This window comes from Oryctolagus cuniculus, chromosome 3, assembly GCF_964237555.1.
Source record: "Oryctolagus cuniculus chromosome 3, mOryCun1.1, whole genome shotgun sequence".
Taxonomy (NCBI): domain Eukaryota; kingdom Metazoa; phylum Chordata; class Mammalia; order Lagomorpha; family Leporidae; genus Oryctolagus; species Oryctolagus cuniculus.
The window spans coordinates 23,174,009-23,198,800 of record NC_091434.1 but is presented as its reverse complement, the minus strand read 5'-3'; the positions used below and the strand labels follow the sequence as shown (position 1 = coordinate 23,198,800).

The 24,792-nt window shown below is 43.6% G+C and overlaps 2 protein-coding genes across 3 annotated transcripts in view; both read left to right on the top strand.

The window, feature by feature from the left end:
• Positions 1-30: 30 nt before the first annotated feature.
• TMEM169 (transmembrane protein 169) lies at positions 31-23,245 on the top strand. Of its 2 annotated transcripts, none has more exons than XM_070070224.1 (3): positions 31-153; positions 17,286-17,682; positions 21,017-23,245. In XM_070070224.1, the coding sequence occupies exons 2-3, from the start codon at positions 17,412-17,414 to the stop codon at positions 21,637-21,639; spliced, it is 894 nt and encodes a 297-aa protein (XP_069926325.1). In that variant the 5' UTR covers positions 31-153; positions 17,286-17,411; the 3' UTR covers positions 21,640-23,245. The 2 variants fall into 2 exon arrangements, with proteins under 2 accessions (XP_069926325.1, XP_051704172.2); XM_051848212.2 differs by lacking the exon at positions 31-153 and adding an exon at positions 6,804-7,137.
• A 616-nt stretch (positions 23,246-23,861) lies between these two features.
• The window catches only part of XRCC5 (X-ray repair cross complementing 5), a 104,883-nt gene continuing 103,952 nt past the window's right edge, over positions 23,862-24,792 (top strand). The window contains exon 1 of the mRNA XM_051848209.1: positions 23,862-23,900. Coding sequence (XP_051704169.1) covers positions 23,877-23,900 — 24 coding nt within the window. The 5' untranslated portion in view covers positions 23,862-23,876. The remainder of the gene's footprint in view (positions 23,901-24,792) is intronic.

The following is a 24,792-nucleotide window of genomic DNA, read 5'->3' as shown; positions in this document are numbered from 1 at the left end:
ATCCGCGCCCTCCCAGGGCAGGCCCCGCCCCGTCCTGGGGCCCCGCCCACCCGCGGCGGCAGCTGGGCAGCCTCCCAGAGCAGGACCGGTCCCCCGCGGCCGCTTCCAGACCGTCCGCATCCTACGCCGGCGTCGGTCTCCGGGCTTGCGCGGGTGAGACTCCTCGTTCGCTTTTTAAGAATTTCGATTCCATTTGGGAAGGAGGGGGGAGGGTAAGAAAAAAATGCAAAAAAAAAAAAAAAAAGCAGAGGTGTGTTCTATTTTGAAAATTAAGTCCTCAGGGTCATTGCTGCTGCGGTTAATTAAGATGATGTCCCCAGTGCATCTGGAACGGGAAAGGGCTGCAGCTCGGCGCCCGCGCCGCCCTCGCCTGCGTGCGGCGCGCCCGCTGACTGGGAACGGGCGAAGGGCAGGCAAGGCCGAGGGGACCCACGACCGACCCCTGGCTCTTCTCACCCTCCGGGAGCCAGCAGGGCTGCGCAGAGAGGAGGTGCGGATGCAGCTACTCCCCCGAAGCAAGATCATAAATGACTTAAGCAGTGAACTCGTCCCCAGCCACCGACCCCGAAATGAAGGGAAGAAACAGCGGTTGTCAGATCTGAGATCTGATCCATTTCTGCCAGCGTTGCACAAATCCAAAAAAGGATCTTTACTGAAAGGGCGCGTGCTTCCTGCAAGGCGCCTCTGCAGGTGTCTTGGGTCCTGCCCAGCAGTCTAGTCCCTACCCAGGGGGCGAGCCTAAGAGCCTGGGGGGACGTTTCCTATGGTGTATTGGTGCCCAGTAGCACTGGTTTATTATTCAGATTCTGCTTGTTCTTTCCTCCCTGAAAAACCCGGCAGGTGCAGGAAGCCAGTCTGGTGCAGTATCAATCCAGGCAGCCTGCGGCTTCTGAGTATTGTCACAGTGCTTGTTTTCCCCTACCAGGGGTTCAGATAAGGCAAAAGCCCACACACTGTATCATTGTTGTTGTTTTTGTCGGGCCCACCAACTAGGATCCACAAAGCGAATTGAAAATGGGTCTGCCTCAGAGGAGAATCGGACATCACTTCCTGTGCCAGGTTCCACCCTCGCGCCAGGCTGCAGTTCCTGCCCACACGTGCTCCTGCTCCTACATCCCCTGCCCTTCTCTGGCCTTTTTCTCAGAAACACTTCACCTTTTGTTATTGATAACCCCAATCTACACGTAGTAAAGAAAGACATCTCTACTGGTTCCCATTTGTCAGGCAATTTACAGAGGAATCACAAACTGTTGGGACCAATTGACAAAAATTACAACACCTTCACCTCCTTTAGAGGAAAAAAAAGTAGATTTAAATAGGAAAGCTCAATTCTTGCAGAAAAAACATAATTCCTGATGTCTTGATCCCAACGGCACCAGTATTTTCTTAAACAGAAAAAGAAATTTCAACTCAATTCTATAGGATACCTTATTCTAGAAAATTCTAAGCTTCTTTTCTTGGGGGTGGGGGCGCATTAAAATTGCTTCTGAAGATAATTTGCTCATGCTTTCTGTGGCCTCGGTGAGGGCTGAGCCAATGAAACAAGGGATTCTGAGATCTTCCACTGAAAAGGTGGGGGCTCTGAGCCAGTCATGCCCACAGTTAGAATGAATGACAAGGCACCATTCCTCAGCTGCAAGGAAGTTGTAGGATTAGGGGCAAATGGGTCAAGAAAAACCCATGATCAAGGGAGACTCTGGACCTCTTCAAGTGATCTTTTATTAAAAATAAGGAGGCATGGTCTGTACCTCTGCCTGTGTCCTCAGTCAGCCTTAGAAAACCTGCCAAATCAGAGAAACCTGGAGGCACACAATAGTTGTGCTGCCAGGAAGCCCTTTGTTTTTGGATTTCAGTTCTGGCTCCTGCTTGAGCCATCTCTTCCCAGGGAAGCCATGCTGCTCTGCATGGACCACCTCTGTGGCTGAACCCATGGCTGCTCTTTCCCAAGCTCTGCGTCAGTGCCTCTTTTGTCCTCAAGGGAAAATGCATCGCTGTGGCCATGATCCTCCCAGCTCACCACTGGCTCTGTCATGCCCCATTAGCAGTGGCTGCCTTCCTCCTAAAGATTTTTGCAGCTCACACTTCTTCCCACCCTTCCCCCAGCCATCTGCCTGCAACTTCATTTTCTCCCCTCTGCAGAGCAGCTGCTGGCTCTGGCTGACAGAGCTTGTGGGAGTCTCAGCATATAGAGACACGGAATCTTAGTGCTGAAGGAATGTCAATGAGATATCCAGTCCCACCCCTGCCTTCATACAAGACCACTCCTGAGCCCTCTCATGTAAATAAGGCTCTCAAACAGTCCACAGTATTCAGCCAATATTTCATGAGCACCTGTGGTGTGCCAGGTACTGTTGGAGGCAAGGGAGAGACAGTGCAGTAAATGAGACAGTTAGATTTCCCTGTCTTGGTACAGTTTTTGCTCTCACCTGTACGTACATTGTGAATGGGATTGGGAGTTGGAAAGGGTATGTGTGTGGGGAAATATAGGACAACAACCAATCAGATGGAGAAGCTCAGGGCTTACAGCTCTCACAATAAAGAGATGCCCAAGCCCCTTGTAAGTCAGCTACGCTTGATGTCAGGAAGTGTTTCCTCTGCAGATAGCCTGTTGCCCCTGAACCCACCTGAGCCTGAGAGCCTTTGGGGGCCAAATAGGTCAGGCAAGGACAAGAGAAATGCTGCTCACAAGACCCCAAAGGAATGGCAACAGCCTGACCATCTTCACAGCTAATTCCCGACTGTATAGAGAGACAGTGGACATTCCAGGATGCTGTGACGTCATAGTTCATCTTTACATTGGTGAGATAGTCTTTCTGGCAGGGGCTAATGGTAATTTTCAGTGGTAAAAAAGATGGACATTTCCTAGTTGATGGTAAGCGAAGGTGTAATTTGCAGGTTCTGCCCCTGCCCTTGCCTCCCTAGCAAGAGATTTGTGACCCACTGACTGGCAGATACACAGACCAGAGAAGAGTTGCAAGAACAGCAGGACTGGGGCAGGCACAATTCACTCGAGTAGTAGTAAATCAGCTTCCCAAATTATGTTACTCCACCCTCAGCCCCAGTCATTCAGGTTCCATATGAGAAAGGCACAAAAAGTCTATTCCTGGTGCGGGACGGGGGCTCAGTGGGTTAAAGCTGCAGTCGGCAGCGCCAGCATCCCACATGGGCACTGATTTGAATCCTGATCGCTCCACTCTGATCCAGCTCCTGGCTAATGTGCCTGGGAAAGCAGAAGATGTCCCAAGTCCTTGGGCCCCTGCAACCACGTGGGAGACCCAGATGAAGCTCCTGGCTCCTGGCTTCAGCCAGACCCAGTCCTGGCCATTGCGACCATTTGAGGAGTGAACCAGTGGATGGAAGTCTCTCTCTCTGCCTCTGCCTCTCCCTTTCTGTAACTCTGCCTTTGACATGGATAAATAAATCTTTCATGCGTATAAAAAAAAGTTGCTTCCTAACATTTGTAGCCCAATAGAGTGGGCACACCCTGATTTGGAAAGTTCCTCAGCCAAAGGTAGCAAATGGGCAGCCCCCCTAGTGGTTTTTTTGGTCGTTTGTACAAATAGTAACTCATTTAAATTTAGACTAATTGCAAAAATTAAAATGATAAGCTCTCACATGAAATTGCAGATAACTCACATATAATGGGCCTGCCTTTCTCTATGAGAGGAGTTAGTTTTTTTTTTTTTTAATTGATTTCCACATTTGGGAGAAAGATTTTCCAAATATCCCCAATAGCCGGTGCTGGGGCAGGCCAAATCTAGGAGTCTGGAAATAAATCCTGTTCTCCAATGTATGTGTCAGGGACCCAAGTCCTTGAGCCATCAACTGCTGCCTTCCAGAATGCATATTTGTAGGAAACTGGATCAGAAGTGGAGCTGGGACTTGAACCCAGGGATTCTGATAGGGATGCAGGTGTCTCAAGTGGTGACTTTGAAAAGATTATATATTTATTTATTTGAGAGGCAGAATAGAGAAGGAGAGACTTCCATCTGCTGAGTCACTCCCCAAATGACTGTGATAGCTGAGGCTGGGACAGCAGGCCAAAACCAGAAGCTTGTAGCTCCATCCAGGTCTCCCACAGGGGTGGCAGGGGCCCAAGCACTTGGGCCATCTTCCACCTTTCCAGGCACATCAGCAGGGAGCTGTATCAGAAGTGCAGCAGCAGGGACTTGAACTGGTGCCCATTTGGGATGCTGGCATCATAGATGGCAGCTTAATCCATAGTGCCACAATGCCAGTCCCCCAGTTGGTGAGTTCGCAAGTGCGCCAAATGCCTACCCCAAGGAGTTGACTAATTTGTGCATTCAGTACATGCAGGAGAAGGAAACAGTAGATTCCTACTTTTCATGAGACCCAAACTCCTTGTGTCCTGAGTCTACCATTTAATAGCTTTCTCCAGCCATGTTTCATCCTTGTATGTTACTTGCTTCCCTGCAATGTACATAAGGGCAGAAGCTTCAGACACTCCTAGTTTCTCTACCCAGCAATTCCCCAGTTCTGCTGAGTACCTGCATGGATTTGGAGAAGACACCAGATCAGTGCTGCTCCTGTGGAAACCTGATAATAGAGAAGTCTGAGCTGACTCTAGGGAAATCATGCCAGCTGATGAGGATTTCAGAACCTACAGGTTCGAGGTGGACATTAGAGACAGTTGTGGGATGGAAACTGACCAACAGCAGGTAATAACTAGATTTCCTGTTGATGGCTCAACTGTACAAAGCTCCTATTGCTAGATAGATACTTATTTGGTGGCATAGTGAGCCTTTGGGTTTTTACTGAATGCCTAAGAATTGTTGGTTTCTGTTAACAAAGCTCCCACGGGGTACATAGTTGGGCATCTCGTTACAAGGAGAAAATAGCTTCATATACAGTATTGAGCTCTCCAATGGGTTTCTGATGGACCCTGAGCCAGTATCAATGTGATATCCATTGTTCTGGACAGCTGAGTTTCAGAATTCTTCATCTACCCAGGAGAATTAAAACCACTTAGATCATTCATTATTAGGAATGATGCCATTTTCTGCTTTCTGAAAAATATATTGTGATGTGCCTAAGCTCAGTGTTGTCAAATTGGAACCAGAAGAGGTAAAATAACCTTGGAAATCCCCGATATATTAGTGAGGATTTCTGTATGGTTTCCCTAAGAGACCAAAATAGTCATGCATTTAAACTATGTGTATCTGCATTTGTTTTCTTATTAAAATCCAGAGAAAGAGAGAGTATGACTACTAGGGTAGCTGTTACTCCTTTCAGCTCATTCCTCTGCTATCCATAAGAGGATGCCTTGTCTGTATGGCTTCAGATTGGCATTCCAACTCTAAAGGTGAAAAGTGGAAGACCAGAGAAGTTGCACACATCACACCTACTCACATCCCATTGGCCAGGGTTTATCATATCATCACATGTGGCTGCAAAGGATGCTGGGAAATGTTACATTTACCAGGGACACCATGTGACCAGCTGAAACATCGTTATTAATATAGAGAAAAGGGGCTGGCGCCGCAGCTCACTAGGCTAATCCTCCGCCTTGCGGCACCAGCACACCGCGTTCTAGTTCAGGTCCGGCACCGGATTCTGTCCCGGTTGCCCCTCTTCCAGGCCAGCTCTCTGCTGTGGCCAGGGAGTGCAGTGGAGGATGGCCCAAGTGCTTGGGCCCTGCACCCCATGGGAGACCAGGATAAGTACCTGGCTCCTGCCATCAGATCAGTGCGGTGCGCCGGCTGTGGCGGCCATTGGAGGGTGAACCATCGGCAAAGGAAGACCTTTCTCTCTGTCTCTCTCTCTCACTGTCCACTCTGCCTGTCAAAAAAAAAAAAAAAATAGAAAAAAGAAAATAAATGTAAGGAGGAGCACCTAAAAATTGTTCCACAATTGACATACAAAGGAGCTTATTAACATCTCGTTATTAAGCCTCTTTCAGTTTCAGTCTTTGACAAGTCTTTGATAGTCCTGAATTTTTACCCAGTCACTTACCAATAATTTCACTGAACACTTACCTTTGGCTTATTTGTATGGAACCCTTCATAGAAGCTATAGTCTAGTAGAGGTGATAGACAATAAACAAATAAACTAACAAATACATACTTCATTACAAAGTAAGAAACTATTTTGATAATAATGAGAATCAGGACAGGACTTTTTTTGGATCAAGTGTCAAGAAGGCCTCAGAGGAGGTGACATTTCAACAGAGACTTGGGAATCAAAGGAGATGAACATGTGATGGGAAAGGGGAAAAGCATTGGCTCAGCCAGCAGCACTTCAGAGGGCCTTGAATGGGAAAATATGTGCTGCTCTTGAGGTATATTGGGGCATCCAGTGTGACTGCAGCAAAGCAAGGGCGAGGAGAAAGTACAGGATATGATAAGTGGGTACCTTAAGCCATCTGAAAAGTTTGCATTTCACTTCATAACTGTGTAAAGTCACAGGAAGGTATTTGGCAGGAAAAGAAACCAATGATTTTGTTTATGTTTTCAAAATATATTTCTTACTGCTGAGTGGAGGATTGATTGGAAGGCATATAGAGTAGAAACTTTAAAATAGAGCATTTTTTAGAACTTTGGGTAAGAGGTCATGGCCTCTTAGACTAGTCTAAATTATCTGTAGAGTTTCTTCCAAGAGTGGATTAAAAACCACTTATTCTTTTTTTCCCAACTTTTATTTAATAAATATAAATTTCCAAAGTACAACTTTTGGATTACAATGGCTTTCCCCCCTGTAACCTCCCTCCCACCCGGAAGGATCCCATCTCCCACTCCCTCTCCCATCCCATTCTTCATCAAGACTCATTTTCAATTATCTTTATATACAGAAGATCAACTTAGTATATACTAAGCAAAGATTTCAACAGACTGCACCCACACAGACACACAAAGAATAGAGTACTGTTTGAGTAGTAATTTTACCATTAATTCTCATATTACAACACACTAAGGACAGAGATCCTATATGGGGGATAGGTGCACAGCAACTCCCATTGTTGATTTAACAATTGACACTCTTATTTATGACGTCAGTAATCATCTGAGGCTCTTGTCATGAGTTGCCAAGGCTATGGCAGCCTCTTGAGTTCACCAACTCTGATCTTATTTAGACAAGGCCATAGTCAAAGTGCAAGTTCTCTCCTCCCTTTGGAGAAAGGTACTGCCTTCTTTGATGGCCCGTTCTTTCCACTGGGATCTCACTCACAGAGATCTTTCATTTAGCTCATTTTTTTTTTGCCACAGTGTCTTGGCTTTCCACGCCCGAAAAACCACTTATTCTAAGTATATGTTCTTTAAAACACTGCTGGCGCTGTGGTGCAGTAGGTTAGACTTCTGCCTGCAGCCCCGGCATCCCATATGGGCACCAGTTCTAGTCCTGGCTGCTCCTCTTCCATTCCAGCTCTCTGCTATGGCCTGGAAAAGCAGTGGAAGGTGGCCCAAGTGTTTGGGTCCCTGCACCCACGTGGGAGACCTGGAGGAAACTCCTGGCCCCTGGCTTCGGATTGGCCCAGCTCCCGCTATTGTGGCCATTTGGGGAGTGAACCAGGGGATGGAAGACCTTTTTATTTATTTTTTTTCAATCATATGTTCATTTTATTAGTGTTGAGTTTTAAGAATCCTTTTTATATTTTAGATATCCTTTTTTTTTTTTTGACAGGCAGAGTTAGACAGTGAGAGAGAGAGAGACAGAGAGAAAGGTCTTCCTTCCATTGGTTCACCCCCAAAATGGTCACTACGGCCGGCACTGCACCAATCCGAAGCTAGGAGCCAGGTGCTTCCTCCTGGTCTCCCATGCGGGTGCAGGGCCCAAGCACTTGGGCTATTCTCCATTTCCTTCCCGGGCCACAGCAGAGAGCTGGACTGGAAGAGGAGCAACCGGGACAGAACCAACGCCCCAACCAGGACTAGAATCTGGAGTACCGGCGCCGCAGGCAAAGGATTAGCCTAGTGAGCCGCAGCACTGGCTAGATATCAATCCTTAACAGATAAGTTTCTGAAAATATTTTGTACAAACTTATGGGTTATCTTCTTATTATCTTTTTTCCCTCAAAGAAACCTTTTATTTAAGGAATATAAACTTCATGCATTTCATAAGTACAACTTTAGGAATATAGTGATTCTTCCCATCATCCCCTCCCTTCCACCCACACTCCCACCTCTCTTTCTCCTCCTCCCTCTTCCATTCCCAGTCCTATTCTCCACTATGATCCATTTTCAATTAACTTTATAAACAGAAGACTAACTCTGTCCTAAGTAAGTCAGACCTTTCTTTCTGTCTCTCTCTCTCTGTAGCTCTACCTCTCAAATAAATAATAAATAAAATATTAAAAAAAAACTACATCCACCTCCCCCGACCCCTTACCCTGGCCACAGGATGACAGAGTTAAAAGCACAAGATTAATTAAGGTTCACATTCTGCAGCATCCTTGTCATTCATAATCATTGAACTGTGTGAGGAGGATGGGTGAAGCCTAACACTCAAAGAAAACACAAAACTGTGTCTCTGTTGGTTAAAGTTTTGGAAATTGTGTAATCATTTTTTTCCATCTTTCCTATGAAATCAAAAGGAAAAAGAGATGTTCAGAACCTGCCTCTCAGATTAATAATAACATATGCATAATAACATATACAAAAGTGAGAAATAAAATTAGGTCTTTTTAGCTGTTAAAGACATTTTTATCATATTTCTGAATAGGCATTTTCCTTTCTCCTCTGTCCTATCAAGTCAACGGGCACATCAAGGTTTTCTGTCTCATGTCCAGCCCCTGGCATCTTCCCACTGGTAATGAGGAAGAAGGGTTATACATTCCAGATATATAGAGGTTTACAAACTACATGGGAAGATGAATGAAAGCTCATGATTCCATCCATAGTCAATACAATAATATGAAATGCTGCATAATAACTAAGAATGTGGACAAATGACAAATGCTGCTAAAATATAGAATAGGAAGAAGCAAAAGAAACAGAATGGGAACTAGCATTTGTGAAGTGTTGGGAAGTATCAGTCACATACTAGGGATTTTACATTTGACCATCTGTCGCTCCCCCTCTTCGTGGAGGAACGACACTGGACCCTGCGCTGTTCTTCTGTCTGCTCGGCCCTCCCCGGGTTTGCTGCTGGTTCTTCCTGGGTTGGCTACCGACCCTTCCACCTCCGTGGAAGGGCGGTTCCCCCTAGCCACTTTCCCCACTTCTGCGGGGGAGCGGCACACCGCCGGCCGGCTCTCTCAGGGGCTACTCAGATGTTCCTCAGGTGTTCCTGGTGCATGTTGTCTCTCTCCTCTTTATAGTTCTCTTCCACCAATCCCAACTCTGCTACCCACACGCCGAGTACGCTGCTCTCCTCCAATCAAGAGCAGCTCCTGCAGCTTGTCAAGTTGGTGAGAGGCAGCTGGGTAGAAGCTGTTTGCTCCTCTCCCAGCGCCATATTGTGGGAGAGCAGATGTATAGAATAAGTCTTAATTCCAGTAACAGTATAGTCCGAGTTGCTCCCCACAACCATCCATTGAGTTCTCTCCACATTCCTGCCACAATGAGGTAGGAGGGGAAAGCCATGTATGCTAAGGGAGTCCCATAAGGGGACATGAACGAGTGTCTGTCTTGAGCCTGAAATAAGAATGGGAGGAGGAAGAAGGGTAGGACTACAGGTGGGAGGGAGGGCAGGATGGGAATAATGTTCCTAAATCTATATCTATATCTATGTATCTGTATCTATATCTATATATCTATATCTATATCTGTATCTATCTATCTATATATATGAAATGCATGAAGTTTGTATACCTTAACCAAAAGGTTTTTAGGTTCAAAAAAGAGAGAGAGATGGAGAAGAGTAAAGAAAATGAAGGAACCAACAAAATCAGATGAGGTATGGGGAAGGATAAAGGGAAAGGGAAAATTATTACTGAATCCCGGTGTGGGCATGAGTATGAAGAATCTCAAACAGTAGGTCATAAGTGGCAGGACGAGATATAAATGACATTTTGTTTTGTTTTGTTAATCAACATTTAAAGCACTCAAAGAAGAAATTGTAATGGAAGACAAAAAAAACAGCTTTGAGACAATAGTTGAGGGCGGTGTTCTAGCAGATGGTGGCAGTATAAATTTGAATGAACAAATTGGCAAAGAAATTTCATAGGAATGATTGGAAGGACTTAGAAATTGATTATCACTAAGGATATAGAAATATACCATTAATATGGGAAATGGAGTCATCAAAATAAATTCTAAAAGTTTAAGTATGGAACCTTGGGTAAATGTTGGCAGGCAGTATGGCACATAAAAAGAACAAGGGCTTTGAAAATCAGAAAGTCTGGATATGAGGCTCAGCCCTGCCACTTACTAGCTATATAAACTTGAGCAAATTATTCCCCTAAATGGGCATAATATTGGTACCTACTTCACCAGTCTATTGTGGAAATTAAACAGCATTACTGTGAAGCACTTAGCATGGCACCCAGCACACAGTAAACCTCCCAGAAGTTTTAGTTGCTGCTATTAAATCCAAGGGCCCTCTTCTGCAAAATAGTACTTGCTTCATTAGGTTCTTGTGCCTGGAGCAATTGTGCAATATCTGGCATGTAGTACTGCTTAATAAATGTTTACTGAATGTATAATTAAATAGAGTAGTGCCAGCACAAAAGCTCCTCAAATTATGATGTGGTTACATCCATTATAAACTGGAATTATCTTCTATGGTTTGGATATTAGCTTGGATATTTAATATCTCCCAAAGGCCCATGTGTAAAAGGCTGGGGCCCCAGGGTGGTGCCACTGGGAGGTGTTGAAACTCTTAGGAGGTGATGCCTAGTGGGAGCTTCTTGGTCATGGGATTGTGCCCTCGGAAGGTCGTTCTCATGAGAAGGTTGTTACAGAGTAGCCAGGACATGAATTGGAACTCTAATATGGGATGTCAACTTTGTTAGTGACAACTTAACCCACTGTGCCACAATGCTGGCCCCAGGAAAAGATTGCTTGTTGTGCAGCCATGAAAACTATAACTAGTTTTAAAATTATTTAAGGAAGCATGCTTTGGAAAGCTATGCCATCAGGGCCAGCTCCAGTTAGCTTAAATTGAGCTGGTTTACTTTCAGAAATGATGGACTGATGACTTTCTTCCCAAAGTCTCTTCACTGAGTGTTATGGTCTGAATGCTTGAGCTCCCTCAATCTATATGTTGAAATCCTAACCTTCAAGGTGGTGATATTAGTAAGTGGAGAGACTTTAGGGGGTAATTCAGTCGTGAAGCACAGCCTTTGTGACTGGAATCAGTGACCTTAAAGTGGTCCCAGAGTGCATTTTCCACCATGTGAAGATGCAACAGAAAAGTGCTATCTATGGACCGGGATATAGGTCCTCACCAGACACCCAACCTGACAGCACCTTGATCTGGGACTTCCCAGCTTCCAGTATCATGAGGAAGAAATATCTGTTGTTTATAAGCTGCCCAACTTACAGAGTTTTGTTATAGCTGCCTGTTCTAAGACGCTGGGAAATGTTGTTGATCAATTGAACACCTTTAAAAATGATTCTGATGACTACATTTTGTCTTGGCTACAAAACAATCCATCTTTCCTAAGTTTGTGGGAACATTTTGTATGCTCAAAGGGTAATGTTCTAATCTTAGGGAGAAGATGAAATCATCTCAATGTAAATACAGGATGGTGTGTGCTTTGCAAGTTAGATACTGGTCACTTTCTGAGAGCAGTTTTGCCAGAAGCAAAGGAGGGCCTATAGGTTATCAAGGTTTTGTATTTCACATTGACCATCAGGTTTTTAATGAGGTCTTCTAAACCCATCTCTCTTCTGGCCTTCTATGGTCATGTTTGTCTTCAAATCTCCATAAAACTCCAGAGTTTTTCTCAGCACTGATTTTCTATTTTATTCTGTCCTTAGGCTCAGGAAGGTCTTCTGGTTTTCTAACATTGTTTTCTCCCAATCTCCTCACAGATTACTCAAATCTGGAGTGTTGGAACATTGCACATTTTTACAAAGCCCATTGACAATGGTTATCATCTCCATGTTTGTGTTCACTTGGTCATGTCTATATCTCCCTAAAGCACTGCCCCTCAGCAAACAGAAAGAACTAGGGAAAAAGAAATGTGAGATTTATAACTTGCCTTCCCACTGTGCTCTTTGTCATTCTTATCTCCCTAGGGAAAAAGAAATGTGAAATTTATAACTTGCCTTCCCACTGTGCTCTTTGTCATTCTTATCTCCCTCTGAATATCCCGTATCTTAAAGGAATGGGAAATTAGTACGAGTGAACTCCCTCTCTCCTAGCTCTGAAGCTCCCATCTTTGAAATGCTTGAGATTTCATTCTCAACCCCTTGATTGAAAACTCACGCTGAGTAAAAGGAAGTCAAGAAAATATTGTAGATTAGGGTAGTGTATTTGTCAGATGTTCATTACGACAATGAAGTACCTGATGCAACTAACTTTAAAAGTAGAAAATATTTGGGCAAGCATTTGGTGCAGCAGTTGAGACCCCACTTGGAACACCTGCATTCACATTTGGTGTGCTTGCATTCAAGTCTCAACCCCACTTCCAATTCCAACTTCCTGCTAATGCACACTCTGGAGGGCAGCAGTTATTTGCTCAAGTACTAGGGTTACTGACACCCATGTGGGATAGCTGGATTGAGTTCTAGCTTCCTGGCTTTGGTCTGGCCTAGCTCTGGTTGTTGTGGGCATTGATTCTGAACCAGTAGATGGAAGATCTGTTTTGGTCTGTCTCTGTCTCGCCTTCCAATATTTTTTTAAATAATTTGAAAAGATTTATTATCTCACATTTATCTTATGAGTTATTATCTCACAGTTATCTCATGAGTTATTATCTTATGTCAAAGACTGAGTAACCCTGTTGGTTTGGCATCTATGAAGGTAGCAGGTGGCCATGTTGGGGCATGGTCAGAAGGAGTATTACATGGTGAGCTAGGAAGCAAAGACAGAGAGGCTAAGCCTAAACTCTGGCTTTTATAACCACCCTGTCATGAAAACTTCCTTCTGATAACACATCCCCATTGACCTAAGGACCTTACACCAGGCCCCAATTTTTAACACTATAATCAGATTAAGTTTTCACTCTCTTATTGCTTCTTAACTTATGACTTTGAAGTTTAATGTCCTGTATGAGTTCTGGGTCAAATCATCTTCAAATCATAGCAAGTAGCCTTTCAAGCTGTGATGTTTGTACCCTTAAGGTAGATAGAAAGTGGTTTGCTAAACAGTCACTCATAACAGTATTACTATAATGTGTCTTCTTGGGCATCAGTTAGCACTTGGGCCAGGGCAAACATCTTTTGTATTAAATACACCTACCGAGTAGAATTCAAAATTCATATACATCTTTAATAGCAAAATCTAAGCAATCTTAATTTTGGAGAGGACAATAGCCTCTCACCGTCTGCTCCAGTCCCCTCTGGGTAAATATCCACTCTCTTCTATATTGAGACCACATTGGTGTTAGAGCCCTGATTGAGCCCATTAGCACCAAGGCTTACTCAGTGTTCTCATGGTTGGGTTTCTTGTTCTCTAGAGCCATGTTACCTCTGCCCTGGCTCTTCCTTGATGTACCTTTATTGTCTTCGGTATTTCAGCCACCAACAACCATCTTGGAGATCAGTTGAATTTAAATGTGAGAGCTCCTCATTCTTAGTTTTCTTTACTTACCTTGATTTCACATTTAAAACTCCAGTTAAAGTTTCCTAATGTGTCTCTAGAAAACCAGTGTTAGCTCAAAGTTATTTTGCAGGCACAAACAATGCATCATGAATACTGTGTTGTCTTTAAAAGATGGCATAGTAAGATAATCTTACTTATTCTTTACAACAATCTCTCTCCCAACCAGGGCAAACTCAGGTGATGAGGTCAAAGTGAAACCTGCCAATTTATTCCTACAGATATTTGTGAAATATCTGTAACTGATTTATTCCAGCATCTGGGCTACATTCCCAGAAGACAAAGTTCGTTAAAACCCAACATCAGCCAATCCAGTGGGGAATCAGATAAGTAAACCAACAGAGGACAGAATAAGAGCAAGTGTTTAGCCCAGAGATTTTGATGCCCATTTCTCATACAGGAGTACCTGGCTCTGGTTCCTGACTCTGACTTCTTCTTTTTTTTTTTTTTTTTTTTTTTTTTTTAAGTATGTGTCCTGCCAAAGTAAGCACTCTGAATTCCTGCTAATTCATGATGATGGTGATGGCTCACCACCACCCACATGGGAGACTTGGATTGTATTCTCAGCTCCTGGCTTCAGCCCCAGTCATTGTGAGCATGCAGGGAGTGAAACAGCAAATGGGAGCTCCCCTGCTCTGTGTCTGTCTGGTTCTCTCTATCTTTACCTCTGCATCTCAGACAAATGAACTTTTTTTTAAATAGGGGACAGAGGAGACAGTGGATGAGGGGGCTAGGGAGGGCAATGACCTGCCACAAATGTTAAAATGATGTCATTCCATTGGACATAAAACATGTGTAAATATTAAAAACATTGCAATGAGGGGGGAAAGTGTATCCTGTGGATTGAATAATATATGGTTATCAAATTTATGCAGATGGTTAAATCCCAAATTCACAAACTGATAACACTGATGGTAGTGTTGGGGGGTACATCTAGTGGGAGGTCCTTGGGACACTGGGGGCCTGCCTTCAGAATGCAGTTCTTGTACGAAGGGAGGGTTATAAAAGACAAGTTGGCTTAGCCCCTTATTCTGCTTTGTGGCTTGCCATGTGATTTTTCCTTATAAATCCTGCCATTGCCATCCTCTGGCCTTACCAGATGGTCAAGCCAGTGGGGCCCACCCAACCTGAACTGTGAACCTCCAAAACCCTGAGTCAATACAGGTGGCTTCTCCCAGGATGTGTTATAGTAATGAAAAGCTGAGTAATCCAGTTAATCACCCTGAAGATGTGCAGGAATATTTGGAATTGGTTTACAAGGGAAAGTTGGAGGAGTTTGGAGGAGCAGGTTAGAGAAAGCCTGGCATGCTGTAAGCAGAGTATCATGGGTGATTCTGATGAGGGCTCAGGATACTAGAATGCTGATAACTAGAATGTGGACAGGAAGACCCAGGCTGAAGGACTCTTGGATGGAAATGAGGATTTTCTGGAGAGATGGACCGAAGGCCATCCTTGTTATGTTATATTATGTTATGTCAAGGAGCCTGGGTGTTTTTGTGCCTGTGTTTTGATAACTTTCATCACTAGAAGTCCAGTGCACTATCCATTGCACAACAGAGCCACTTGTTTTGATACTTTATGAAAGGGTATACTTAAAGAGGTTGGCCTAGTTTGGCAGAGGAAATTTCAAGGCCGCAGGGTGTTCTGGATGGAGCATGGATGTTCTTGGCTGTTGCTGATAAGTTTTACAATGAGAATCAGGAGCAAAAGAGAACAAAGTGGAAAGATGTGAAAAATCCGTATGGCCTGGCCAGAGAAGGAACAATGAAAATAACATGTTAAGGATGGAATAATGCAGTGGAGAAGTCTCTTGATTAGAATATTAGTGCAGGTTAAAGGAGCAGAGAGCTAATAGGCAAAATGCCATGAGGCTACTGCAGCCAAGGTTCAAGTGGATCCAGGTGCAGATCTTGCTGGCAGCAGACCTTGGCACAGTCTATCTGATGCTGCTTTGGCAGGTACAGGGTCATGCCGGCTTCCATCAAGGTCTCACAGTAAAACCTGAGAGGCCAGGCAGAGTTGTGCCACAGAGTAAGAGGGGCTGATGCAGTGATGCCTAGTGAAGATGTGGGAGTGAAGCCACAGTGAAAAGCCCAGAAAGGTAGAGGAACCAGGAACACGAGGCCCTCAGTAAAGAAAGCTGCAAGCTACTTGCCAGGTCATCCTGGGAAAGCCGCAGACATTAGTATGCTGCTTCAGAGAACAGCAATGTAAACAAAGACCAGCAGAGTTTGAGATATTGTGTGCTCCCCTGGATTTTGAAGGATATGTTCAACAACCTGGAGGTCCAGGAAGAAACACAGAGGGCTAGGGACACTGCAGAGAGCCCCCACTAGGACAATGCCAAGTGCAGATGTGGGGTTGGAATTGCTGCAGGGAGTACCTACCAAGGCAATGCTCAGTGGAACAGCATGGTTGAGACTCCGGCCAGTGAGAACTGAAGCATAGGCTGTGACTATAAAGCCACAAGGGCAGAGCTGCCCAAGCCCTCAGGAGCTTATCCTCCCTTAGTGTGCCCTGGGTGTCAGGCATGCAGCTTTAGAATTTAATATTTTTTCTGCTGGTTTTAGATCTTGCTTTCCTCTGATTAATTCTTTTTACATGCTCGTTACCCTTTTATGGAATGAAAATGTATACCTGTTCCACTCTTGTAGCTTGGAAGTATGTAAGTTGTTCTGTTTTGTTTCATTTTGATTATACTGGGACACACAATTGGAGGAGATTGCCTTCAATCTAAGATGACACTTTGGACTTTTGATTAATGTGCTGAGTTAAGACTTTGGAACTATTGGGGATGGAATGATTGTATGCTGTATATGGGAAGGACAGGAGTTTCTAGGAGCTGGGGGTAGGTTTCTATGCTTTGAACAGGATATGGCTCCCAAACACAAGTGCATGATTAAATGCTAAAGTCTTAAGTTGATGGTACTAAGGGGGTGGAAACTTAATCCAATTATTGCATTTGGGAGGTCCTTGGGACACTGGGGGACATGGCATGTCCTCAGAATGCAGTTCTTGAAAGAGGATTGGTTATAAAAACCAAATTGGGTCAAGCCTCTCTCCTTCTGTTTCCTGCTCAATCAAAACATATTATTGTTCCTGCACACAGGCTATGCCATTGCTATCCCTTGGCCTCACCAGATGGTAGAACTTGGGGCACCCAATCTTGAACCATGAACCTCCAAAACCATGAGCCAAAATAAACCTCTTGCTCAAAGTTTCATGTAGCCACATGACTATAGTTGTTATGTATGCTCCATAGCCAGATGTCTGGAGTACTTATCCCAGCTATGATGGGAATAAGAATGGTTCTTAACTCCCATATACTAGTAAGGCCTCCTCACTTAACATTCTTCCTTCTTCCAACTCTCTGCTTCCCCTAACTGGACTGATGGGTTTTGACTGCTATTATATGTTTGTGTAAATGGCCAAAAAATACTATTGTAATACAAATTAAGTCACAATTTTTTCTTGTAAGAGCATTTCCACCAAACTCTCAAAATAAAATGTCATGGTAAATAAAGGGAGGGGAAGGCTTCTGCCAAGTTGAGGCTCATTTCCCAAATCCCTTTACCTCTAGTCTATTTGTTGCATGTTGATGGCTTTCCATTCCATTTTAGGCCGAACACATCCTTGGGACAGCTTTGCCTAGCCCCAGCCAGGAAGAACATCTGTAATGAGAGGATCCTGAATTTGCTCAAGCAAGTCAGACTCTTTATAAACCATACCTAGACGTCAGAACTGGGATGGAAGATCCGGCACCTGTGGAAGGCCAGAGCCAGCTACCAAGCCCACACCATGGCTCCCTGAGAAGGGCTGTGGCTGCTGCCCTGGCTCTAGATGGGGAATCCACAATGGGTCGCAGGAAAAAGAAGAAGAAAGATCCTCGCCCTGAATCAATCATCATCTACCGGTCAGAGAATGAGAAAATGGATGACGAGCCTGAGGAGTTGGAGGGTGGAGATCAACCTAAAGAGGAGGAGGGAGACGATTTCCTAGACTATCCCATGGATGACAGTGAGTGTCTCTGGGACCCCTGGTTTGAGGCCATGGGAAGAAGCCCAAAAGGGATCTCCATCTCTCAGAAGACAGACATTTGCCCACTGATGTATTTCTTCTTGGTGATTCATTTCTTATCACAATGTCGTAGTCTTTATTCAGCAAATGGTAGTATTTACCCAGAACCTGTTGTTTCTAAGCAATATGGAGGTGATCTCCACTCTTTCAGAACTCATAGTATAATGGAAGAGGCTTATTTATACACAAAAATTAGTAACACAGACTATGCTGATTAATTAATGTAGGATAATTGACAAATATTGACTTATATAATAATCAGAAAATGCAAAGTATGACAATGAAATATAATTTTCTATCACAAATAGGATTGCCAAAAACTGGGTAAAATATATCAAGACATGGAAATTGATATGTTCTCAATGCCTCAGGTGGCAGTGGAGCTAGTTTCAAAGGGAAATTTGTCAATATTTTTAAAATTCAAAATAAGCATATGCCAGATCCCCCAAATTCTTAGTATCTATACCACAAAACTTGTACAAGGAGGCATGTGTAAGAATGTTGCTGCTAATGAAACAGTGTCTTGTTTGTAGTAATTATTATGCAGCATTAAATGGTTGAGATATATCTATTTGTGCATATGGGTATATCTTTATGACACATGCCCACAGTGAACAAAGCTAGCAATGTCCCTTCTCTCATGCACTTGACTTTCTAGTCAATAGAAGATCATCAGTGGAGAAGTCATCAAATAAAAGGCAATTTAAGGTAGTGGTGAGTTCCAAAGGCAATAACACCATGGTGATGGGAAGGTGAGTAACTGGTGGAGGGTGGAGGTGGGGAGACTTCATGGAAGGCCTCTCTGGGAAAGTGTTGTTTGAACGGATCCAGATGATGTGAAGGAGCCAGGCATGAAATGATCTGGGGCAGAGCTTTTCAAGAAAGGAGAACAGCAAGGGCAAAGGCCATGGATATACAGTGACAGTGGCCCAGTTACACAATGGAGTCATTTCTGTGTAGGGAGTGCAGAGAACTAGAGAATCAGGATAGAAATCCTGGGCTGCATCATGGTGAATCTTGAGGTCACAGTAAAGAGTTGGAATTTGCTTATAAGCAGAAAATTTTAAGCAAGGAAGAGACAGCATCTCATTTATATTTTTCTAAGACCATTCTGGCTTCTCTTTAAAATTACAGGGGGCTGGCACTATGGCGTAGCGGGTAAAGCTACCACCTGCCTGCCATATGGGTGCCAGTCCAAGTCTGCTCTCTGCTATGGCCTGGGAAAACAGTAGGAAATGGCCCAAGTCCTTGGACCCCTGCACCCATGTGGGAGAACTGGATGAAGCTCCAGACTCTTGGTTTTGGATCTGCCAGGCTCTGGTCATTGCAGTCATTTGGAGAGTGAACCAGTGGATGGAAGACCTCTCTCTCTGTCTCTCTCTTTCTATCTGTCTGTCTGTCTCTCTGCCTTTCAAATAAATAAATTAAACTTTTTTTTAAAAAACAAGAATAGATTACAAAGGGTAAGAGTGGAAGCTATAGGGAGATTTCTGTATAATTGCAATCAGTTGTATTGTATCACTACAATTGTATCACCACCTCCTGGTGGTGGAGGTGTAACAGGTATGGTGATTTTTTTTAATATAATCTATAAAGATTTAAAGGAAGGGATTGCATCTGCTAAACATTCCCCTAAAGGTTATCAGTAGCTCTACACATGAAGAAGCTGGACTTAGCCTTCTGTTGTTTGGTAAGACTTCAGTCAGAGCCTTAATTACTCAGACCAAACAAATAATCTCTTTTGTGCATAGAAGATTAGTCCAGATGACTAGATTCTGAGCTAAAAGAAAATCATTCCTAATGGTGTCCTTCTAGATTCAAAATGTTGGATCCCACTAAATCATCAGATTTTGGAGACACAATAGCCCTGATGTAGAAGTTGGACTGGGATAATAGCAGGAGGTTGAATTAAAAATGTAATTTGGAACTTGCTGGTTAGAGGTGGAGAGTGAGGGAAAGAGAGGAATCAATAATGACTCCTGAATAGTTTGCAGGAACAATGGAGAGCATCGATGGTGACATTTGCTGAGATGAGGGACACTGTGGAACCTTTGAAGGAAAACAGTATCACCTTTCTAGATGGGCAGCGAGAGACCTTGCCAATAGGCTGGGCCCTGCTCTTTAGGTGGCTCCAATCTGGGTCTTCCAACCATGTGGCAAGGAGTCTACCTCTCTGTCTCCAATCTCATTTCCAGATTGGCCAAAGGATAATATCTGTTGATGTGTATGTATAGTGTGTATGGGGAGATCCTCATACATGTATATGTGTAATGTGTAGTGTGTGTGTGTGCACGCATGCATGTTGTGTGTGCGGTGTGTATTATTGCATGTGATGTGTGGTATGGATGTGGTATAGGGTTAGTGTTTATGTGTGATATGTATGTATGGTGTGTTGTATATGTGGTTTATCTGTATGATGGGTGTATGGTATGTGGTATGGGTATGTGTATGTGGTATGTGTTGGGGGAGTGTAGTGTGTGGAGGCTGTACAAATTATATGTGGGGGTGGGATAGGCATTGTGATATGCAGTTGTGGGTATGGATGTATGTGTCCATGGTGTGTTTTGTGTGTGTGTGGTGTGGATGTGTGGGTGGGAATGTGGTGTTTGGTATGTGTATGTGGTGTGTTTTGGGAGTGTGTTCTATGGGGTATTATGAGGAGGAGAGTTGGAAGGGTGCAGTGTGTGGTATGGGTATGGATATTTGTAGGGTGTGACTTGTGTGTATATGGTATGTGGTATGTGTGGGGACTGTATCTAGAGCTTGAATATGAGCACTGGGGTATTCACAGTAATGTGAATAGGTCCTCTCAGAGCAGCAAGGGGCTGGGTGTGAGAAGGAAATGAGTGAGCTGCCTATCTGTGCAATGCACACACATCCAATTTTACATACCATAGCTGAACAGCATTTGTTAACTAGAAATAGCATCATTATAAAGTAATGTCCATGACAAAGTTTCTCATATGCCTCCATGTCACAGAGATCATGCCAAGTCCGAGGCCTAGAAAAGTGGGAGAGGATCTGAAAAACAAGCTTAGCCTATCTTACAACTTCGTCAGGGTCCTGGCACATGGAGTAAGAGTTCACTGTGGGAGCAAGAATAACAGCAACTGCCCTCCCAGAGGAGATCCATTCAATCTGCCCTTGAGGCACTGACTCCAGTACTGTGACAGGTGTTGTGCAAGGGACACTTAGGTGCTCATACAAGCTCTGGATAACACTGTGATGAAATGTGCCCTTCCAGTCTTGACTCTCACTTCCTTTGTGCCTGCAGGTATGTGGGACATGCCTTCAGACAGTCGCTATGTCACATTAACTGGGACCATCACCCGAGGCAAGAAAAAAGGTCATGTGGTGGACATCCATGTCACACTGACAGAGAAGGAACTGCAAGAACTCACCAAGCCTCAGGAGTCAACCAGGGAAACAGAATCTGAAGGAAGAAATGCCTGCCAGATGGGAGCAGACCGTGGGCCTCACGTGGTTCTTTGGACACTGGTCTGCCTGCCTGTGGTTTTCATCCTCTCTTTTGTGGTCTCTTTCTACTATGGCACTATCACCTGGTACAACATCTTCCTTGTATACAACGAGGAGAGGACCTTCTGGCACAAGATCTCATGTTGTCCCTGCCTCATTCTCTTCTACCCTGTGCTTATCATGGCCATGGCTTCTTCCCTGGGCATCTATGCTGCTGTGGTCCAACTCTCATGGTCATGGGGAGCATGGTGGCAAGCTGCCCGGGATATGGAGAAGGGATTCTGTGGCTGGCTCTGCAGCAAGTTGGGACTAGAGGACTGTTCTCCCTACAGTATTGTAGAGTTGCTTGAATCTGACAATATCTCAGGCACCCTTTCCAACAAGGACTCCACGCAGGAAGTAGAAACCTCCATGGTTTAAACTCCTGATAATTTCCTTTCTTCTCTGGTAGATAGATCTGGTAGCCTATATAATATCTTAGAATTCCAGCAGATTCTTTATTTCTTTTTTTTTTTTTTGAAGATTTATTTTATTTATTTGAAAGACAGAGTTACGAGAAAGGTAGAGACAGACAGAGAGGTCTTCAGTCTGCTAGTTCACTCCCCAGATGGCTGTAATGGTTGGAGCTGTGCCGATCTGAAGCCAGGAGCCAGGAGCTTCTTCTGGGTCTCCCTTGTGGGTGCAGGGGCCCAAGGACTTGGGCCATCCTCTACTGCTATCCCAGGCCATAGCAGAGAGCAGGATCAGAAAAGGAGCAGCCGGGACTAGAACCAGTGCCCATATGGGATGCAGGCGCTTCAGGCCAGGTCTTTAACCTGCTGCACCACAGCGCCGGCCCCCAGATTCTTTCTTTAAATTATCCCCTGTCTCCCACAGTTCTTTGGGAACATCCTAGTCCACATTGATCTGTCTACCATCTTGATAGAGGGCAGAGAATCGGGCAATTTGTGCCAAAGTTTTCCACCCAGTGGACAAAGCCTACTTGACTCCTCCTCTAAAATGATCATTTTTATGGGACAAGGAACTCCACTGTGTATCAGTTTAGGCGCTTGAAGGTACAACTGGTGTCTGAAATCCATGAGAGTTTGTTACTAAATGTGACAGGGAGGATAAGGAGTCTCAAGGATGAGCAAAGCCACTAGAAAACAGGGACAGAGTGAAACATTTAGAAAGCCAGGCTACCGCAGTAGCTTGTAGTAACAATAAAGGTTTGTGCACATCACTTTGAGTTAGATTTAGCTCCATATAATTAAAACCCTAAAATATCAATGGTTTAAACAAGATAGAAGCTTCTTGTATAGAAGTCTAGAGGCAGACCATCCCTGTGAAGTCATCTAGGTCCTTGGTTTCTTCCATTCCATTTTCAATAGTAGGATGTGGGAGCCTCATTACTCCTCAATGTCCTGGTGCTGACTACAAAACTTCAACCATCTTATCCACACTTTGGCAAAACAGAGGTGGGGCAAAAAAGTGCACATCTTCATTTTTAAGGAAACTTCCTAGAAGTTCCACTGAACACTCCTTACATCTCTTTGGCTAGACCTCAGTCACATGACATCATAGGCAAAAGAGGCTGGGAAATGCCAACTTTAGGCTGTGTAGCTACACTCTCAGCTAAGTATTGAGGTGATGCTATTAAAAAAAAGGGAAGAGTGGCTATTTTGATAGTTAAGTAAGAATTTCTGACATAATAATTACTCAAAAACATTCAGAATCTCAAACTGCTGATATAATTTATTTAATTTATTTTTATATTTATTTGTTGCTCTTTAGTTCACTCATTCATTTATTTTGGCCTGAATAGTATGTAAGGAATTTATATGTAAGTATCTGCTGCCTATACTAGATATGTATGTGCTATACACACATATTAGCACCTCATGTGCTTTGCAATTAAACTGCCATAATGTCATCATGCTCAAGTTTTGTAAGAAATAGTGGACAAGAGAGTACAATTGCATAATAGCAGAATAACCCTTTTTACTGGTGGTAGAGGTGGAACAGATATGGTGACTTTTTAATCTAATCTATAAAGACTGAAAGGAAAGGATTGCATTTGTTAAGTGTTCCCTAAGGGTGACAGGTAGCTCTAAGCATGAAGAAGCCAGTGTTAGACCTCTGTTATTTGGCAAGACCTCACTCAGAGCCTTAATCACTCAGACCTTTCCAGAGTTTGGAAACAAAGAGGGTCTTTTCTGTGCTTAGAAGATTAATCCAGATGACTAGATTCTGAGTTAAAAGAAAATCATTCTTGACGTTATCTTTCTAGATTCAAAATGTTGAATCCCAAGAAGTCATCAGATTTTGGAGATTTGGGTCCTCATCCAAAAAAAGCTGGTGCTCATTTCTTGTTCTTATTTCAGAAAGAAGTACTTGGAAGAACTGCTGTGAACCAACCCAGAGGGGTTGATCATGCTCCCCACAGAGAGTCATGGGCATTTTCCTAATGGATGGTGCTGAACCCCACCTTCAGAATAACTCTCTTTAAAAATAGCTATTATTAGTTTGACAAGAGAAGAGGTACTCATCATTTTTGAAGATAAGCTTGGTGCTCTCTGGTGCATTTTCAGAGATATGAACAATTGAAGATAAAGTAAAAATAAAATCTGATTAATATTTGCTTACTTTGCCTTTGAGGTGCTCCAAAATTGCTCTGAATGTCATCATTTGCAGAAATAAAGGTGAGCATAATAGGTGTCTTCTATATCTTTATGTAATGAACTTAGTATGTATCCATAAATATTGACTTCTTCCATGCACTAATAATTTATGGGTTGTCTATTTAGGCGGATATTTCTTCCAATCTCCTTTTTATTTAAACCCACATTACAAAATTGTTACCAACGGTGTCACAATTTTCTGGGGTTGAGGAGACCGATGGTCAAGGCCCAAAATAATGTGATTAGGACAAGAGCAAGGTGCCCATAGTGGAATGGAGGAGCAGAAGTGAGTGTGAGATTATGGCCAAGGGATACAAAGACAACAAACACTGTCATGGCCTTAACCCTGGTTGGGCTCATCACCTAGTGGAGGAAATAGGCTTGCAAATAAAAATCATTTAAAAGGTGCCCTAAAGAGGTAAATGCCCATGCCGGAGGCAGGACAACCGATCCACAAAAGAACTAAAGCCATCTCATCCTTGCTGTCAGTAATGCCTAGACAATTTTGGAGAAGAAATTGGAGTTAGATACCTTATTTACCACATTTGCTCAATTCTGTTAACTCCTATTTACCCAGTCTCCATGGTGACTGTCAAGGAAGAGGACTGTATTTCCCAATTACTTAGCAACTGTAGTATTCTGATGGGGATAAACCATGTCTGACCTGATATGGTTACACTGTTATTTCCAAGTCATCTGTCAGTTCACATTAGGCAGCATGTCCTGTTCATGTCCATGATTAGCAAGACCCACGGTTTTCTTTTCTTTTCTTTTCTTTTCTTTTCTTTTCTTTTCTTTTCTTTTCTTTTCTTTTCTTTTCTTTTCTTTTCTTTTTTAAGATTTAATTATTTGAAAGACAGAGTTACAGAGAGAGATAGAAACAGAGAGAGGTCTTCCATCCACTGGTTCACTC

Bases quoted from the DNA above. Each gene is read 5' to 3' on its own strand.
- TMEM169 (XM_070070224.1), top strand. From the start codon at position 17,412: ATGGAAGATCCGGCACCTGTGGAAGGCCAGAGCCAGCTACCAAGCCCA. The intron at 17,683-21,016 runs GTGAGTGTCTCT...TTGTGCCTGCAG, and splicing joins AGACTATCCCATGGATGACA to GTATGTGGGACATGCCTTCA.